At 47.0% G+C, this 20,695-nt stretch overlaps 1 protein-coding gene across 1 annotated transcript in view; it reads left to right on the top strand.

Annotated features, from left to right (window-relative positions):
* The first annotated feature begins 208 nt into the window (after positions 1 to 208).
* LOC135826071 (integrin beta-1-like) overlaps positions 209 to 20,695 on the top strand; it is a 38,638-nt gene continuing 18,151 nt past the window's right edge. The window contains exons 1-10 of the mRNA XM_065338710.1: positions 209 to 633; positions 11,619 to 11,689; positions 13,014 to 13,109; positions 13,673 to 13,739; positions 14,143 to 14,274; positions 16,719 to 16,815; positions 17,778 to 17,862; positions 18,198 to 18,287; positions 19,094 to 19,174; positions 20,217 to 20,294. Coding sequence (XP_065194782.1) covers positions 558 to 633; positions 11,619 to 11,689; positions 13,014 to 13,109; positions 13,673 to 13,739; positions 14,143 to 14,274; positions 16,719 to 16,815; positions 17,778 to 17,862; positions 18,198 to 18,287; positions 19,094 to 19,174; positions 20,217 to 20,294 — 873 coding nt within the window. The 5' untranslated portion in view covers positions 209 to 557. The remainder of the gene's footprint in view (positions 634 to 11,618; positions 11,690 to 13,013; positions 13,110 to 13,672; positions 13,740 to 14,142; positions 14,275 to 16,718; positions 16,816 to 17,777; positions 17,863 to 18,197; positions 18,288 to 19,093; positions 19,175 to 20,216; positions 20,295 to 20,695) is intronic.

Here is a 20,695-nt window from a genome sequence, read left to right as displayed (position 1 = left end):
CTACACTCTACCCTACACGGCCCGGCTACAGTCAGTACTGCAGTCATGATGTAGCAGATCTGTCCGTGCACTTAGTGACTTACCTACGCTACACTGGACCGGGCCTGGGATATTATCGATAAACTTCAGAAAAGTACCGGTGCGCAAGCCTCACATGTTTTATGCGGTGGTGCACAGCATGTACGGTGAGTTCTGAGCAGCTAGCGAGCGCCATTGAAAACCGCGTGGTGTCATTCTGCACCGCGCTCATTTCTACACCGCTTCTCAGCTTCACAAACCCCTGCAGTTTTATTCAACAGTTTTGATTCCAATCGATAACACTACCATTCTTCCGAAGTGAAGCCAACTATTTGGGACGGTAGCCGCGGGATCGACTTCAGTGTTTCGGGACTTGGCCATTGTAAACTAGATAAACCATTGGAAACTGTTGAGCACTGAAAGGTGACTGAATCACTTCCTCGGTGAGCGGAACCGTTTTAGGATCGGTATTGCTCGCACCGCCAGTTCGTAGTGCGTGGTGGTTGTTTGTGCCCACGTTTGCTTAACTCCGGGTGAGGATGGAGGTGAGCGCCATGGCTTGGCTGATGCTAGCATTGTGCCTGGCTGTCGTGCTTCGCGCAGCAAATGCTCAAGGTGAGTGTACGGTCGTTGTGTGTTTGTTGCGCGCTCGCGGCGCTTGTGTTTTCCGTCCTTTGTGTAAGTGAGCCCGCACATGTGCGTTTCGATCTGGAAACAAACTCTTGACCATGCCGTAGGCAGCTGGTTTACTCCAGGCATAGCGGATACATGTACGTATTCTTTGTAGGGGTTCTTCGCGGTGGTGTTGTGCATATTTTGTTGGATGTTTCTCATTCATTGGATTATTGTAGTCGTCGGAACTTTACTTTCGGAGAGTCCGTCCGATTTACTTTTGAAGTTTTGTTGTTTACACGCGTCTTGGACACAATCATGCAGCTCTACGTACGTGACGGTACTGTTGTAGTAGGATTGTGTGGGTAGTTTTACAGAGAGTCCGCGTGTTGCTCTGGTCTTGGGAGCTCGGAGCGCTGACAGGCTTGTTCGTGTTCCCAGAGCGCCCTGTCTTGTCCGTGTCACTGTCATTCCGCGTTTGTCACTCTCTTCCGAACGTTTTTGTGCGCACACGATCGTTTCAGTGAGGCTTCACAATCAAAATGCAGTAACACTTGCACTCGCACTCACAGATCAGTCATGCGCTGTTTGCTCTGCACTGACTGCAGTCCTTTGCCGTTTGGGTGTCGTGATCATGTCAGGGTCTGTGCGTGTTGCCGTTGGTGAGCCAGCTAGGCTGTCGATGCCGTCGATGGCGTAGCTTGCAGTGTAGCTTGCAGTGTAGGTCGAATGTTTGTACGTGCAGTATGTGTGCATGTGTTGTCCTTGCTGTCAAGTCCGTGTCACACACGAACCCGCTGTTGACGTTCGCGATGCAGTCTTGTCCAACATCACACGGCTGTTTTTTTGCGCGATTTTGGCCCATTTAATATGGCGGCCGAGAACGCGTAAAAATTCATGATTTTCGTCCAGGAATTGCTTTAGACAGCTAAGTATTCCACAGACTTCGCCACTTTTCGTCTCCAATCAGCTTGGTTTACCCTGAGTTTTCGATTTTTCGGCTTTGCCTTTCCCTCAGCTCCGCGTACATGCCGGGCGACCACTGCTTCGATTTGTTTCCTTGTCTCTGGAGGACGTTTGTTTTCCTCTCCTGGGACGTTCGTCGTGCAGAATTTGAGCCAACGTTTGTGCCCCAAATAGTATCCCCAGATTTGAGTATCGTTTAGATAATTTGGAATCGGGTAGGTAAGTGTCCGTTCTGGTGCTGTAGAAAATTTCGTTCCGTGACGTGCATCAATTCCGTGTGACTTGCGTTTGCAATATTCCCAAACTTTTGGTATTTCCCACACTTACTGGATCGTAACTGCAATTGTGTTACTCTCCAGTTGTTGTGAGGACGTAGGGTGATCATGGATGAGCATAAATCGCCACTGCAAGAAGTCTGCCGAGTCGGTGGCAGAAAGTTTTCCTGTTTCCAGCAGTCTACCAGATATTCATATAGTGTGGAAAAATATAGTGATCTGCTGAAATATGTACATGGCAATGAAATCTCGAAAGATTGCTCAGACATCCACCCACCGTACATCTGTATTCTGTGCGAGCGAGCCCTAAAGAGAGCCAGTAGAAAGGCAGAACATTGTGAAGGTGGCTGTGGACCTGTCACCAAATGGGAGCCACACCATCGCACCAACTGCTCTGTGTGTGCAAGCCAGAAAAAAAGGGGCGCAAGCGCGCACCATGCAAAACCGAACACAGCATTGCGAGGTGCCGCACTCCTGGCAGCACCCAGCCACCAGAGCGATGATGGATCACCTACACACTCAGCCACCAGCAGTGTAAGTGGTCTAGATATCAGTGCAGAATGCATACAATCAAGAGCAGCGCGACAACATCGTGCAACACTGCCGCTTGACAGGGATAGATTTTTAGACAGAAATGCGGTGCAAATTTGCATCATTTGTCAGAATACCGCAGACGGTATCCTGGAAACAGCATGCTGCAATGATCCGAGTTGTGCAGAGTGCATAAGCGAATGGCTCAGCACGAATAACACATGCAAATCTTGCAGCGCTGACATGGCTGCATCATCGATGCGCACGCCCAGCATTAGTCTAACCAGGGTTGTCAGCAGCCAGTCCATACACTGCGACTTCCACGAGCCATCGCTATGTGGATGTCCTGAAGTCGTGCCGCTGCATGACTTGCAACGTCATGTCAACATGTGCCCGTTCAATCCCGCAGAGACGCCATCATGCAGCACAGCACGTAGCCCGCCGCCGAGCACGACACCTATCCGCTCTGTGCGCCCATCGTCAACAGTGGCTGAGGTTTTCAGTGCTTCTCCGTCGAAGTTGAAGGGCAATGTGGCAACCAACCTCACTGCACGTCTGGTCACGGCTAGGGCAGAGGGTGGCAGGCTGGAGGTGAAAACTGGCGAAGGAGGCAGGGGCAAACCGCAAGTTTACCAGCTAACACCAGAGTGCAGTGTACCGTCAACCGATGCGTCTGCCTCAACACTCAAACGCCGCGCTGCTGAGCTGACCCGAATTGCAGAGTCCGTTTGTGGTGGATCGGATGGAGCTCGAGTGCAAATGATTGCTGGGCTGAAGCGGCTCTCATCAGCTGCACAGGAGGAGCTCAGGCAGACCTCCGACTGCCATGGAGCCAATTCAGGAAGCTGCGGCAGTGGCTCAAGGTCTTCGGAGTAAAGTTGGAGTCTGAGCGTTCTATACGAGAGTTCATCACGAAGACGCTGCCCAGCTACACCGCTACAGAGCTGCCGATGTCGAAGCGGAATGGCGATGTCTCCATGGCTGCCACTGTATTTTTTCCAGACCTTGTCGCTGTTGTCATGCACTTCCTCGACATCCTCAATGAGAGTGACAGGCACGATTGCCTGAAAGCTTGACATGGCATTCAGGCACGGCAGCAGTTACGAAGAACCAGCAACACACTTCGACTGTCGACGCCTTGAAGGACGAAATCGCCAAGCTATGCCGCAGTAAGGACTTCAGTGGCCCATGCGTAGCCTCTGTGGAGCCTGTTCTCCAACACCACAAGATCGAACGTCAAGTGTACCACGGTGGTGCTTTCATCGGCAATCACGTCCACCAAGCCTTGAAGCCCACCGTGGTCACTGCCATCAGCCATGCTCACGTACCGGTCCTCACGTCCAGGTGTCCAGTCCTGGCGGAGGAGGCCCAAACAATAGCATCTTTACACGAGAATCTGATGAACAGCTACGCTTCTTGTCGAGCTATCTTCAGTCACAGCCAGGCAGTTTCAGCAGACGAGATGGATCAGCTGGAGTCTGAAGTTCGGCGTTTCTTGAGTATGTGCAGACGACACGTTGTGACACGGCGACTTGGAAACATCACGCCGAAACTTCACCTGTTAGAGAATCATACGGTGCCGCTCATCAGGAAACTTGGCGTTGGTCTTAGCCTGCTCGCGGAGCAAGGGGCAGAGAGCTTGCACGCCAGTCTCAACACCCTCAACGCCATCTATAAAAACATACCAGGAGACCTCGCCAGGCTGAAAGTTGTCGCCGAGCAGCATCTGCTAACAACCACCAAAGAAGCCAGTACGCTGGCTCCTCGTCCACAGAAGAGGAATGCCGAGGACCAAGGTTCAGTCTCCTCGTAAACAGGTAAGAAGACAGCGTGGTGACAGCAATGTCTGTCTTCGTGTTTGTATTTCCAACGCTCCAAAGAAAAACATTTGGAGCACAAGATCATGCTCCTCTTTCAAATTTTCAAACGATCTTCAACTGTTTGCGTTTTTTGTGTCGAATCATACTGAAAACCAACTTGGTTTTGTTACTATTCACAATAATTTACCGATTCGCATCGAGTTTCCAAAACTTCTCTAAAACCCGGTGGAACGGCGCCATATTGTAATCTGGTCAGCCGCGGACAGCCGTGATCATGACAGACCAAATCCTCGACTACAGACAGAGACAGTGTGTAGATTTAGTGTGTGTGTGTGTGTGTGTGTGTGTGTGTGTGTGTGTGTTTGTCCCAGAGGAGCTATACAACGATTATCATGTGTCTGCATGGCAATGAATGACGGTTCACATTCAACAACTACAGTGTAGCTAGCCTATAGTTTTCGAAATGAAAGACAAATGCACCCTGCGTTGCATTTGTGAGCTACAAACCATTATTATCCGCACAGAGGTGATAAAGACATCAAATTATTATTTCCGCGACAAGACTACTCAGGCTGCTAGTACATGGGGTTTGTGCTCACACTGTGTGTCGTACTTTGACGATGTGGTGGATTTCATGAAGTGAGATCGTGCGAAGTCTGCATGATTGTGTGTCATGGTTTACAAAACTGCATCCCTGAGTCTGAGATTTGGGCACTACTAGTAGTAGTGTTCAGGGCAGGGCGTCCCACTGCTGTTAGTGTCTGTTGTGACCGTTCAGGTTGTATTTGTAGGGTTTGGCGTTAGGAAAGACTCTCATGCCATGGGTAATCACTGCCTGAGGCAATGAATTGAAGGCAGTTGTGGTGGGAATGCAGCACGCACGGGTGTAGTAAATTGTAGCAAATTGAAATGCTGTTGTTATTTTTAGAGTGCTGCCTATCAGTATTATGCTGCAAGATCATAACATGTACATAGTCATTACTTGTATCTCAGAGTGCTGTTCTGTGAGTGATGGTGCTGTGTTGGTGGAGCAATTACAATCGTGTTAGTGGACGCCGCATTTTTGTGTAGCAATGTGTAATCAAGGTTATGTAGTACAATAGTAGTAGTTGCCGCCACTACGCTGAGGTACATGTATGTACATGACTGTACACAATGACTCGTACATACTTCACGCAGTTGAGACATGAGCTTTTCAGCGCCGCGATGTTCGCAGGTGAAAGACTTAGTTGTGTTGCATGTACATGCATTCACCGTTGTAGGAATGGAGACGTCCAAATGAGAACAATACAATACCAGTAAGGTTTTAGTATGACAGAGAAAGTTCTAGTTGGAGACAATATAGCTATTATTGATAGAAACTAGGTCAGAAACGATTTTACCAATGACTCGGTAACCGATCAATAATTTCTTAAAACAATCAACTGATTGTTACGTTGTAGATCACTCGTTAGAGGTTTTGAGTCCAAAAAGTACTGAAAACCTCGTTTTTGTGAAGTTTGAATCGGTTTCTGCTGTGTGTACGCAGTTGCCAGGGGTATGGTTCATGTTCTGAGGCTCAATTGACTTCGAAAGTGCCATGTTTCGGAGCTACTGTATAAGCAAAAATATTCGTCTGGAATTTGATTTCGTCTTTTTCGTCCAAGGAGCTTTTGGACTAAATTAAATGCTGGACTAATGTCGATTTGTCCAGCTTTTCAATACACTCTTATGATCCATGGACGAAATTTACAACCGGACAAACTCTTCTTCTTTGGCGTTGGACGAAATTATTGACCGACGAAATGTTCTGCCTGTACAGTACCCTTTCACTAATGTGGATTGTTTGGTATTATGAAGACATAGCTTGTGGAAACAGAGTAGGGACCGGCGGATTCTGCTCGAAAAGGTGGCAGATTCTGCTCGAGAAGCAGTGAAATTGGCAGAACCATACAAACCTTATGGCGGGCGATTCCTCGAATTCTGCTCCATTTCTTTATCCACATACCAAACATGCATGAGAAAAAGTACCGAATTCTGCCAATTTTCTGCCAGCAGAATCCGCCGGTGCCTAAAACAGAGTAGTTTTGCACAAACTCCTAACATTATTTGCTAATGATTATAATCGATTAATCGATCGTTAAGCTGAAGAGTGATCAATAGGTGAAGACCCACGAGCGTTTCAGCCCTAATAGAAACACATCCCATCCACAGCGAACACTTTATTTTCTGCTACCATGAGCTACCATCAGCCATGAGCTGCTTCTTCCATACTCTCATATATCTAACCCAAAGTAGTCAAAGATGAATTGTGGAGAAAAGGCGAAATTCTATAAACTGGTTTAATATTGCGTGTGCGTGTGTGTGTGTGTGTGTGTGCGTGCGTGCGTGCGTGCGTGCGTGCGTGCGTGCGTGCGTGTGTGTGTGTGTGTGCGTGTGTGTGTGTGCCAAACATGCTTTTGTGCATGTAGCAAAACATCTTATAAGTGAATGCTCCTATCCCGAAGGAGGGCTGGTCAATTGCAATAGAGAACTAACGTGTTACTTAGAATCTGGAGCGGTCGCTGTAGAGCTGATGAGTGGGTGTTGCCTTCTAGTACACATGTAGATCCCAGGTAGTTGTCTGTTGTCATTGTAGGGTGCTTTAAGTAGATAGTCATCTTGTGAAGTTTAAGGGCAGCCCCGTGCGCAAAGTCATGTGTGTGTGTGGGGGTGGGGGGGGGGGGGGGGTGGGGGGGGGGGTGGTATCCATGGTCTGCTGTATATGGCTTGAGCAGGGTAGCATGCAGAGTGTGTAATTATGTTCATGGACATGTACCGTTCCTATTTTACTCTGATATGCATAGGTAGCAAGTTGTGAGTTGTTTTGAGCAGAGGACCTGCCAGAGCTGTACCCTGGGGCAGTGTTGCTACGTACATCACTCATCTAATCATATAGTAATGACATGTGGTTGTTAGTGGAGAGCTACCTTGGTGCAAACCCTGGCTGTTATCATTGTGCTCTGTCTTGGCCAGTGTACCATCAACAAACGGTTGTGCCGGACTTGCCTCTGCCTCCATTGCAGTGAATGTTACTCGCCAATTAGTCAGTATATGGGGAAAAAGCCTCTTGTACGGGCAAAGCAAATGTGCTTACATATGACACAATATCTCAATACAAAACAAATTGGATGAAAACACCAACTTAGTGCCAAGAATCTGAAGAAAGGCTCAGTCCTGTGTTGCCACAACGGGAACTCAAACCCAGCACAAATCTAATAAAATGGCAAGTACAGACAATTGGCAGTGCAACAAAATCACCAGACGTAAGCACTAACAATGAGACAGTCTATTGTACACTTCACCCTCGTCATGACGGAACCTATTAGAGCTTGCAACTTGTCTCCATGATGCAGGCCACTTTGTCATGAACACTGCATAATGGAGACAAGTTGCAACCTTCAAAGTCCCTTTCCTTTGCCAGTGGAGTGATTGCCACAAGTTTGATTTCAAGTGGCGCTGATGCAGATATGGCAAGCTGCACTCTATCAAATTCTGATTTGTTTCGTCAATCCTCATATGGTTCAATTCAGTTTCTTTACGTTGTCACGTAGTCGTATTGCAGTTGCTCTACAGTCAGTCAAGAGTGTATTGTACACTGGGGCCACCAAAACGAAGGTTTGTAGATGAAAAACTGCTGTACCAATGAGCGACAATCTTAACTTAGCTAATGTTTCCACTGCGTTGTCAGATGATTGTATTGCAGTTGCTCTAGACTGAGTCTATAGTATATTCTAGTGTGGCGTTTGCCCATATATGTGTAGCCGATGAGCAGTGCCCCACGTGACGCTGTTGGCGCTACCTAAACAAGTGAAAAGTGTGCACACGACATTTTGGTGGGTAGTGACTGAAAATAATGCCGAATAAGATAGGAGATTCTGAGGATGCCGTCCCTGCAGACCTAGCACGGGAGCTAGAGTTAACACAGGAGATAAGTGTTACCTATTGAACAGTGCCGTACCGATGTGCGACAGTGCAAATGCTATTTAAACAGGTGAAGCGTCGCACGTAATGTGTATGTGGACAATGAGCGCAAGAATTACCACTAACGTGGCAAGTCCTGGGCCCCAGAAACACCACTCAAGAGGTGCATACTCCATGATAGTTTGAGCGCCGATAAGAATTCGCCAATATCAATACTGTTACAGTTGCTAATATACCAGCTACAACAGGAGTTGTTTGGTGAATAATTTACGATGGGACACGAACAAATCAAAATCTCAGAGCAATGGATGGAAAGAGAGAGAGGCGCACCAATAGCAAGGACCATAACACAGTCTAACGTGTTTGCTCCTGACTAGACTGTGTATGAGTCACCTCTGACATGAATTGTAGGTAAAATTACAGTAGCAAATAACAATAATGCGATTGCCGGCTGTGACAAATTACTACAGCACTTTGGGAAGCAAAGAGCAACACCAAACTGATTTATTGCAGTGCTGAAGTTAGTACCCCCATGATCAGGTCTACATAATTATGCCCAATTGAGAATTGAGGCTGTCAAGGAAATGGGCAGATATATAGAGCATCTGGTTGACTCATATGGTTACTGTTATGCCACTGGTGAAGTGTTAAATTTGTCCTAACGTACAGACAGCTCCAAGCCTACGTGCTTCGAAAATAGTGCCTGCTTGCGTGCACTGCCCTATATGGCTGTATTGTGCTAATACGTGTCCATGTTGTAGCACCTGACAGCATCTGTCCTCTTTGGCCCAGCACAAAACAAACCAGAGTTGTTCTCCATCCTGCCAAACTAAGCGTGTCCTAATATGGCATGATGTGATTTTTCATCCCTTACAGTGATGTCACCAGCATGCACGCACTTATGTTGATGGTGATGAAAGTACTGTAGTGTGATTTCAGACCAATCATTGCAGTGCTAAACTGCAGTGCATTTTCACTGCACGCTCCCAGCCTTCACACACACACACACCACCCACTATTCACACACAAACTTCCTACATGTTATGCACACCAACCCACCTCTCACTCACAGTCACAGCACACAGCCTTGGTGAGCAACAGCACCCCAGCTTAGTCGTCATCTCTAACGTTAGCAAGGTGTGGTAAAGTGGGCACTTGTCTCACCCGGTGGCTATATTCTGCTGCAGTGTTGGGCAAAGGTACAACTACACGTGGCTGAGCTAGCATGCTGTTTTGAGCTTGGTACTATGAAGCATGCTGTTAGTATTAGTAGTGTACAATCTAGGAACATTGATGGTGGGTCAAAGGAACTGTTACCAGTACTACTACTGACAGTGCTCTGTATTTGCTGCCTGCCTGCTGTGATCTGCTGAAGTCCGAGACCCAAGTCTGTCACTGATGCCGGCTTTACTGTGTGCGAGCACTATGCATTGTATGAATCAGTGTTGAAGTATTGTGCTCTGTGGCAGAGCTTTGCCTGTTGTGGTCCGGTCTGTTGCCAACTGTTGCTGTACACATGTATGTACCATGCCTGGCATTAGCAGTGTTGACCGATACAGGAAGTACTACTGACTAGATACAGACACAGCAGCCGGCTCTGCTTCCTGCCCTGGCATCTGGCCCGTAACGACGTCGTTATCTGGTGTTACAGAGTTCCCATGGTGTTTAGTATATGTGTGATATTGCGGAGCTCCTATGGTTCCGGGTGGCTGTGATGTTGTGATGTTGCTGAATTTGGAACTCCTGTAGTGCTGTGGTGTTGTGTGTGCACTGCGGCTGGGCCTGTGGGTGTACCACTGGGAAACACACATTTCCTGTCCATGTTTGCAAGACTTCCTTGGCCAATGTAAAGTATTTTTTACCCTAACCCAGATGAATACTTTTTCGCACGCACTGTACGGTACATAAGTGACAAGTGAAAACCCGCACAAAGAATACTAGTGTGTAAAAAAGGAGAGAGAGAGAGAGAGAGAGTGAGTTTAGACTTACTAGTAGCACTACTACACACAGATCTTGCATTCGTCACTGATTGGTCACTTGCCATTACTGTATTCAAACACATGTACAGTTGTTCTAATAAATAATATTTGCGGGATCCGCGTCGGCATCGCTTGAATGTTCAGAAACACATAAACTAGCCTTCGCATCCGCAGGCCACCACTATGCCTATTAACCTTAGTGGCGAATGCAGACCTCACAAGTGAGTCAGGGGAGAGGAGGTTATTCTCTCAACCAATCGGGCGTGTAACGGCCCATAACCCTGTAAACTGCATCCTTATTCTCACTCCGAGCTGTACCCAGAGTACCCTGTTGACCGTGGGTGTTGGCGCAGTTCAACACGCGTAAAAAGTCTTTTTACACGCTCCCTGCTACCAGCGCGGGTCTTGAACTCGGGACCTCATGATTCGCAGGCAGGCCTGCAAACCAATCGGCCATATGCGTTGTGCTGCTCAATGAAATCCAACTGCGCGAGTCAAGTTTTTGCACCCTGCACCAGCCTTCACATCCCAATGTTCCATGGGTCTGGGGCTGTACAGCACCTGCCCCCACCTCCTGCGTGTCTTGCTCGATCACATGTCATTGAGCATCACTGTGGATAAATTTAGAAGCCGTGACGAACTCGGCCATTTGAAATTTTGAAACCCTCTCCCACTCCACATAATTCACCACGCCACGTATTTACTGACTACGGGGTATGGTGTTGTGGATGTGGGCTAGGAGCGCAGTGTGGAGTGATGGAGTGTTTCAAAAGCACTGCAGATGTGTGCATTATAAATACGCATCGGCCAATTGCATAGTTGTTGGAGCTAAATTTGTGTCACATTGTTGGGATCTTGTTTTTTATGGGCTTTTTATGGGCTGTGGAGATGATTGTATTGAGACCTGTGCAAAGGAATTGCATATTTGTCATGCTTGCAAGTGTGTACGTATGTTCGTATGACACCAAGGGTGTGTCTGATTATGCTTGCATCCTGTGTTCCATGTGTCGATATCACGTACCCAACTGGCCCGTGGGTCTATATTCGTACTGGTCACGCTGAACCACCTGTTCACGATCCTTACTGTGTATATCACTTCTTCTTGCTACTGCATCTGGATTATGTCTGTACTTGTGCCCGCACGTGTGTTTGTGTGTGTGTGTGTGTGTGTACGTGTGTGTGCGTGTGTGTGCGTGTGTACGTGTGTGTGTATGTATGTGTGTGTGTATGTATGTGTGTGCGTGTGTGTGTGTGCGTGTGTGTGTGTGTATGTATGTGTGTGTGTGTGTGTGTATGTGTGTGTGTGTGCGTGTGTGCGTGTGTGCGTGCATGTGCGTGCGTGCGTGTATGTATGTGTATATGTATGTGTATGTGTATGTGTGTGTGTGTGTGTGTGTGTGTGTGTGTGTGTGTGTGTGTGTGTGTGTGTGTGTGTGTGTGTGTGTCTGCCGACATGTTTGCGCACACATTCTCAGATTGCAGTGTGGCAAGGACGTGTGCACAGTGTCTGGACATAGCACCGGCGTGTTTGTGGTGCTCGGATCGAGTAAGTCATGCGCACACCTTGCACACACTGGCTGCTGCCTTGTTTTTTTAATATCATTTATACTATTATTCACAAACCCAACTTGAAACAGCAATGAAAAATATCAATTGTGCACTCATAACCATGTATAAACAATTAAAATGAAACAATTCCAGAACGTTTTCGTGTGACTATCATCAGTGGAACATCGTCACATAGTAAGAATCACTAAAACAACCAGTTATATAGCTAGAGTAATATGAAAAAAAAGCGTGAGAATGCAGCACAGCTAGCGGTTATGCATAGCGCGTGTAGTGTGAACCTTTGCAGTGTATCTGAGAATGGACTTGTAAAATAAATAATTATGTGGACAAAAACAAAACAGCTACTGAGTAGGGGCTGCACTGGGCACCAGTGATGGTGAGGTTCTAGGGGCTCCACCGACGCAAGATTCGGTGTGATGTGTACTGTGTTGCCACACCTGCCGACATGTCAGTAGCCTGCCGATTTTTGAGGCATGTCACGGCCTGCCGACAATTGACCTCCTGCCGACAACAGCCATGAAAGTGTTCAAGTTTGACCTTATGCATAGTTTAGGAGTCATGATCCAGATTTTTGACTTTTATTGCGCATCATGAGTGTTTCCATAGCTCTCTCCTGAGGCGCTAAGCGAAATCATCATCCGTCTCGGGGAAAAATCGGCAAACTCAGCCTGAGTGTCACGCAAAACCGTGAAATGTTTTTTTCTTACCAGTGCCGCATGTGCTGTGTGTGTGTATCGAGGTCGCTATCTAGGGGAGGGGGGGGGGGGGGGTCCGGGGTCTGTGCCCCGGATGATGCATTTTATTTTTTCATGCTACTGATATTTGGCTAGAATGATGTGGCAACACTGTGTGTATGACATGCTCCAGTGTACTGTGCCGTATTGACTATCACCTTGGTACTCGAAGGTGGTTGCGTTCCGACTGATGCAGAAATTAAGTGCAAACAAGTCGGACAGTACCTGTGAATTTTTGTAACACAAGATATGAAGGGTATGACATGGCATGCACAAGATGTCCTCATATGTCCGTTGTCGATAGGACTTGACCTACTATAAATCTACCAATTTTCGGCCCATTCGAATTTCAGCCTCCCAGGGCTAAAACACATTTCGGCCCCGTACAATTGTCGGCATGTACTGCTGCTGCCTGTATACACTGTCACACTGAACCTTGCAAAACAAAATTTCGGCCGAAAATGCCCCGGCCGAAAATAGCTGAAAATAAAATTCAGCCGAATATTAATATTTGTTGACTTACAGTATTTTGTTGTATGTCCGCTGTTCTATATTGCCTGGCTACAGGTACAAGAGTTCCAGGAGCGGCCGAGATGTGCAACGTCTCTACCGGACTGTACAAACATCACAAACATCCAATCACAAACACCGATCAACCACACGGTAAGCAACACTGACAGTGGATCATTGTTGTTGTGGACTTTTATTTTACTTCACCAATAGCATTTTTGTAATTTTTTTTATTATTGATTCAAGCCTCTTGTGCGGGCGAAAAATACCATCTTGATCTTGATTGTATTCTTTATTCTGCTTGCCCGCCTGCCTCATGGACCCCTTAAAGCGTCACAACCCATTAAAGCGTCACAGCTGCAGTTTACCCCTCCAACTACCGTTGTGACTTGCACAATCTTTCACTCGTTAATGTGTCCATTGTTTTAACCATAGTTAGTTGGCGAGGAAATTGGCCTCGGTAAAGGCTGCTCATCTCGGCAAGCTGCTATGTGTTGGAAAACCCGAAAATATAATCTCAAATCCGTTCGACTCAGTAACTGGTGTTGTTAGTGGATATTGTAGCTCTTTGGTCCTCTGTTCTTCTTATAAATCAAATCCGCTCCTTTTGATTTTGCTGGTGAGGTTCATGTCAGGGTATTTTGTCGGGATGTTTGTTTGCGCTGTTAGATGCTGAACTTAACTCAATGTGTATGTGCAAATTGATGTGGTTTTAGATTGCATCACCAATCGGACCTGAAGTACAAGTTACTCCGCAGCAAGTCAGCGCATCCGTGAGATCACGTACGTACTACTGCCTGGTTTGCCTTGCAACGTTGCAGCTCACAACTAGACATTCAGAAAGTGGTGGACATCACGCAACTGCATTGTAAATAAAAACGGGGTTTGTCAACGTACAACCGCTCTATGCCAGTTGCTATTCACTCTTCACCAGACACTCACAACTAGACATGGAATTAATTATCACAGACCAAGACACTAACGTGTCACTGAGGTTTGACTGCCCTCAGTTGCTTTATACGCAAGCATAGCATCAACAGCAAATCTAGACTGAGCGGCTCTGCAGATTTATGTTCGATGACTCGCAAGACAACGAGGTCGGCTGATTCACAATGGTACAGTTCTTGCCTAGTCCTAAAATATCGATTTCAACTTTGTTGTTTTTGTTGTTGTTGTTTGCATACAGACGACACGTTCACGGTGGACGTAACGCTAACACCAGCAGCCAATTTCCCTCTAGATGTTTACTACTTGATGGATCATTCGTTCTCGTTCCATGACGATTTGGACACGCTAAAGGCTCAAGCGTCCGCCATTGGTAAGCCCTGTCCAACTGATGGGAAAGTCTTATGTCGTGAACAGCTTTCTTACATACAGACATGCTATGGCGAGCATGGAGAGGCTAAGTTGTGCATTCTTTCTTACATACAGACATGGTATGGCGAGCAAGGAGAGGCTAAGGTGTGCATTCTTTCTTACAAGCATTGAACGAGAACATCAATGTTCTTCTGTGAAAAAAGCATGAGAATTTTGAGAAATTTCTTTACGGTGTTACTATGTTAAATAATCGATATTCTCGCGCGCGACGTTGTGTGCTTCATGTGCCGTGAGTAGTACTGTACATTACAACTCTGATATTACCGACTCCATGGGCAGCAAGAAGCTTGTGCATATTATCCGAGGTGCTCCTTAACCCCTTTCACTGCCACTGTCGACTGCAGTCGACAGCCCACATGCACTCTGAGTGCCACTGGCGAGCACTGGCGACCACTAAAAATGCAGTTGCCTGTGCACCGTTGACTTCTGTCGACAGGCAGACTTCACCCAGTTTGGGCCATTATTTTTGAATATTGGAGATGTTTAGCCGTGGTAGAGGGTCACCGGGCCCTAGAAGAGGTCCATAGCCATCGAAATACGCTGCGATAAGTACGTATTGCCATTCGGAAAAAATTGAACCAGCGTCGTTGAAAACCCGCATCCAATTTTTAGCCGAGCGGCGCGGAAAAAATCGGTTCTCACGCACTTCCACCTCGCTGAGTCTGTGCAAGTATTTTTCTCTTTCCCCTCAACTTGCATTGGAAGGAGCATGAAATTTGGTCCAGACTTGATGCCTAGCTGTTGCCCAAGACTCCAGGCGCTTGGAGTCACGGGTAGAGACAACCAGACGATGGATTCCTCACGGACGCTTTTCACTGCAAACTTGACGGAAACAGCGCTGGCGGCGCTCACTGGGTCCGGAACTAAAATTTTCTAAGAACTTCCACGTTGCAGTGACGACCATCCAGAACGATGAAGATAATTGGGCAGGTTGATTGGGAGTTTTAGAAGTGTGTCGTTCCGAATCAGGAAGGAATGGTGGTGCAAGGATTGAGCGACAAGCTCAGCTCTGTCAGGTGATTCAAAGCACCATTCACGAACCGAAATTCCACTTGGCCAGAAGTCTAAACTCTGTACCTTCTCCCAATGCTACTCTGAGAAAACCAGGTGGGTATACGCCAGACCAAAATACCCTGCAGCAGATTCTGAGCATTTGATTACAGTGACACTGCGGTCCTCGCACCCTTTAGCGATTGCACTTGCAGAGCAACCGACGTAAACAAGACCAACGTAGACCGCTTGCACTTTAGCCGACTGGCACCCCTTAAACCGGTCATGCTCGCGTGCAGGGCGCTGATAGCAAGATGTCACCGTTGCCTGCAGTACCGGATCTGTTACTGAGCCCGAGTACGTCCTGTCTGGCGCACCCTGGGCAGCCTTGGTGCGAAAGCCGTGGGGTAGCCAGTGCAGCCGCAGCCCCGGAGTAGGAGTGGGGGTGCATAGGTGCCTGGTATGCACCCACAGGTATGTCAGCTACAACATTATTATATTCTTTCTACAACGACACCTACCTCTGGGTCAATACCTGACGATCCACTGCAAGCTGATGCGAAAGTGCATTACACCCGCGAACGCCGACTTACGATCGTTTCGTTCTCCTAGTTTTCTGATGGCGGCAAGAAGAATTGCGTCCCGGCAATGAGAGGACGAAAGTCTCTCGCAAAGTAAAGTCCTGTTGCCACAAAGACAGAGAAGAGTCCGCAAGCCCTTCCTTCTGCTTCCAGCGTTCTAGCTCTCCGGTCTACTGGCAATTCCACTGGACGAAAAAAGGATCTGCTTCTCTCTCCAAAACAACACAATACTAACTTTACTTGGCGACTGTCCGGGCCGGTCGTGTACATACTGTATGCAGCGCACAGCGCACTTTCGCACGACATTACATGCCTTTTTGCACAGCAGCTGGTGCTAAAACGCGCAGCATGCTTGTACTTCGGATTTTGCGATTCGTTTCAATGGCAATTGTTTCCTTTATGAGTTGTCTACCCACGAGGTATACTTTGGAAAGCGATAGTCCGTACAGAAAGTACCAAAATATCCATGAGAAGTTGGCCTCTCGATTTTTTGAGCTGGAGGTAAAAAGTGTCTGGCAGCTCAGCTGACAGGCTGGCAGGGAGCGCCTTGTCACCTTGAGTGGTCAGCTGTCAGTGAAGGGTTCACCAAAGAACTTCAGTCTGGATCAATTCACCCGTTCTCTGGGCGATGTCTGCACTAAACACGAAATATGTTAGTGCGTTAAAACATAAAATAAATATAACAATATAAAGTGGGATTCACTTCGGGTTAGCCTTTCATACACAAACGCATTTAGCGTGGTTGTCCCCTGAAAATCTGGAGGTTTCAAGTAGGTGTAGATAGCTTGTTTTTGGTGTGATTGTTGTCTTCCAGGTAATGACATTCGCAGAGTTAGTCAGAACTCTCGTATCGGTTTCGGATCGTTTGTCGACAAAACTACTGCTCCATATGTGGTCACGCAGAATAACACGTAAGTATGTGTGTGTGTGTGTGTGTTTGTTTCTATGTGTGTTTGTTTCTATGTGTGTGTGTGTGTGTATGTTTGTATGTGTGAGTGTGTATGCGTGTGAGTGTGTGTGTGTGCGCGCGCGTTTGTGTACGCACATATGTGCATCTGCATGTGCATGTGCGTGCACGTGTGTGAGCATGTGCTTGTGTGTGTGTGCACATGTGTGTATTGCATGCGCATGTGCCAGTGTGTAAGTTACAAGGCCATATGCCTTGCTTGATAAATCTAGGAACGCGGAGTTCAAGGTTCTTGTCCATAACAATCAGTCTAAGTTGTTCTGCTAGTTCTCAAAGAAGAGATGCCCGAAATCTGCCATACGGCTGACATCTGCGGCACAGCCGTGCTTCTATATACAATAAACCTTGGGAATACCGATTTAGCGTGTGACAACAACTTGCAAATAACTACACAATAGAGACCATTAGCAAACCGTCGGGTGCGACGATTGGGAAAAACTGGGAACGAGGCCGGCGCACGGGATACTCGAATCGTTTCGCGAGCACGATTGCAGCAGCCCCAACGGGTGATCACGAAACGATTACGATTCCTGTTGCATCACGGATCACCCGCATCACGTGCCTTTTAAAATGGTTCAACGCACGGCTTCGTGCCGTGCATGCTTTGATGATTGGAAATCGGAGCTGTCCAATCGTTCGACCGTAAGTATGACTGTTTGTTAATGGTCTCTAATCATCAGATCTAGTGATCATTTCACTGGACACTTTCCAGGGGCGACAGACATGGTACGGTCACGACGATATTGACCGTACTACTTCTTTGCCTTCAACCATTTCTGATAATTGGAAAGCTGCATTAGGTGTGTACTTCAATCTCTTGTCTGTGCGTGTGTGTGTGTGTGAGTGCGTGTCTGTGTGTACGTATGTGCATGATGCCATGCCCCTGTATTCACTTCGTTGGATCAGCGTAATCTCGCAGTGTCTGGGTTGCAAGCTTCCGTACTCATTTGAGAACACTTTCCCTCTCAGTACGGATACAGCGGGCTTTGTGGTAAGTAGATTTCGCTTCTTCTTTCGCATATCCGTTTGCCGTAATGCTGTTCGAGCCATACAAGAGGAAAGATCGAGGCATTAGCATGTGATGTCGGCATAAGTTCATTGACCATTTCATAGTTTTATCTCAGTCTGCTGATAATGTGTAATGATCAAGTTAGTGCTGTCTTCATGCAATGTAAAACGGTGGGGACAATGTGCAATAAAACAATGAAAATAGGAAGAAATAGTGTAGAGAAAGAAATGGGATTCAAACAAGTTTTCGTACAACACTCATCAGGAATCGTCGTTTTAAGTTAGTACTTTGTCTCGGTGCCATGCGATTGATTTCAGACGAGTGTGTCCTCTCAACGCATCTCCGGTAATGTGGACACGGCCGAGGGAACGTTGGAAGCGCTCATGCAAGTGTTAGTCTGTACTGACGTAAGTGTGCATGTGCTGCTCTGTACTGACGTAACTTTGTGACGATGTCGAGACCAGTTGGTCGACGGAGCGCCTGGCCCCCACCACCATGGCTGTTCCCATTGCGTGCACCACATGGCTTTTAGTAAAAAGAAAGAAAAAAGTGTGCTATGAGCATGGTCCCCCAAGCCCGTATGCGGTCACGCGTTCTGCCACGGCGCTGTGAGGAAAGGAAGAAAGATATGTTGGTGTTTGTCGGCGTGTGTGCAGGGGCAGCGGAAGGTATTTTAGTGTGGTACGGTCAGCCATCTGAAGTACAAGTTACCCGTGGGGAGGGGTGGCTAAGCCGAAGTTTTGGAAATTTAGAGCCCAAATCAGTGTATTTTATTGATTCACGGGGTACTTGTGGCAAACAGTGGTACGGTCAATACCGTAGTGACCGTACCGTGTCCGATGCCCCTGCTGTGCATGATGTGAGTGAGTGTGTCTGTGTGAGTGTGTGTGTGTGTGTCGATGGGCATGTCTGAGGTCGGAGGTGTGTGTGTGTGGGGGGGGGGGGTATGTATAAGTCAAACTGGGCTGAAATTCGGCTTCATTTTCAGTAATACAGTAGCAGGCAATGTTTGGCAAGCCATCTTTTCGTTGAGTAGGTATCAGTTGTTTCAACAGTTTCAAAAAGTAAATTTTACATCGCTTTAGACGGAACACTCAACTTTCAAATGCATTTTTCTCAACACTGCACGAAACGACATGAGCCCCCCCCCCCCCCCTTTTCGAATCTAGAGGCTCACTTTATGTTTGCTTGTGTCTTGGCTTGGTTTGTGCAGAAAATCGGCTGGAGGGACAATGCACGTCGTGTGCTGGTGGTAGCCACCGACGCTATCTATCACACGGCTGGAGACGGCAAGGTGAGTGATGCGGCCTGTGTACGTGTGTATTCTATATTGTACTTCGCAAAGTCAAACGGGATCGTTGCCCAATATTATGATAGCGAAGTGTATTGGCCAGTACTGATCAACAACAGTGGAACCTGGCACAGGTGAGCCAGCACCACAACAACAGTGGAACCTGGCCCTGGTGAGCCAGCATCACAACTACTTCTCTCATCAACTTTCTAAATTGTCGTATGTTCCGGACTATAAACTGCACCCCCATTTTTGGCCACGAACTGCAGACATCTACGCTATTTATCATCGTTAATTAGATCATCGGAGTATAAGCCGCACCCCCATTCTTTTGAGTGAATCAGTTTGTGTGTTCAAAGTGCGGCTTTTCCTCAGGAACAAGACAATAATGACATGTCATGTACTGCTCCATCTCTCCTTTTTTCTCTCCGTCTCCTTACACTGTTTCTCTTACTGCCTCCCCTTTTCGTACTAACAGTTTTTGTCCTGCTTCCTCTTTATTGTGTGCTGGCTGTTGTGCTTACATTTTTACAAAATCTTTACCTGCATGCAACTTGTAGTCTTTCTTGGTGCGTTTGTACAGTGATATATGCACTTCGTAGTACTGTGTGGGCCGTGGAGCGAGATATCTCGCCATCCGCCGTTCAGGCACACTCTCCAGAGCGAGAAATCTCGTCATTAGCACTGAAAGGGTTATGAGACCACATGTTGGTTGAGGAAAACGATTCTCACCGTCACTATCAGCCCAATATGCAACCTTTTTGTCTTGCCGTCGAACTGTGATGATTTTAAAATCACTGGTAACACAACGAATGATATGGACGATGTGCGCCCACGACTATTTCGCACTGTTTTAGCTACAACCGTTGCTGAATCACCTGCATTTGAGGCATGGGGTATAGAGCACCTTGGTTGGAAAGAAAAAAAGAAAGATTTTTGGGCCTTCCGCGTATATTGTACTGGAGGTTCATTGTAATTGTACTGATGGTGTCTCCTTGTATACTCATCTCTTTCACTTTGTTTCTCGCATGTGCTGTGTGCTTAGCTGGCTGGAATCGTCTTGCCTAACAATGCCCAATGCCAGCTCGACGACAATGGCCGCTATACGGGCTGGAGTCAGTTTGTAAGTGTATCACCGGATTTCACCGGACGTATGTCTACCACAATACTTTAGACTCTCGGATGTTGAGCCAATAGTAATATGTAAAGAGGAAAAGGACCTATAAGTTCCTAGTTATGACTAACTGTCCACCTTGTTGTCGCGCTATCTCACTATATATTATCTCATTACCTTGGTTACCTTGGTTACCTTGGCTACCTTGGTGTACTGTTAGTCATAACTAGTAACTTATAGGTCATTTTCTCTTTGCAATACTTTGGGCTTCACTTTACCGGTTCAATATCAATAGAATCAATAGGGGTTGATAAAAAATAAAAATAAATTCGACGGGTTCTTCGTGCCGGGCAGGTCAAGAACAAGGAGTCGTACAACTCCCTGGTCAAGAACCACATTTCCGCTTCCGT

The sequence above is a fragment of the Sycon ciliatum genome, chromosome 10, assembly GCF_964019385.1.
Source record: "Sycon ciliatum chromosome 10, ocSycCili1.1, whole genome shotgun sequence".
Taxonomy (NCBI): Eukaryota; Metazoa; Porifera; class Calcarea; order Leucosolenida; family Sycettidae; genus Sycon; species Sycon ciliatum.
The sequence above is the reverse complement of the archived record's forward strand: the minus strand, read 5'-3'. Positions and strand labels throughout refer to the sequence as shown.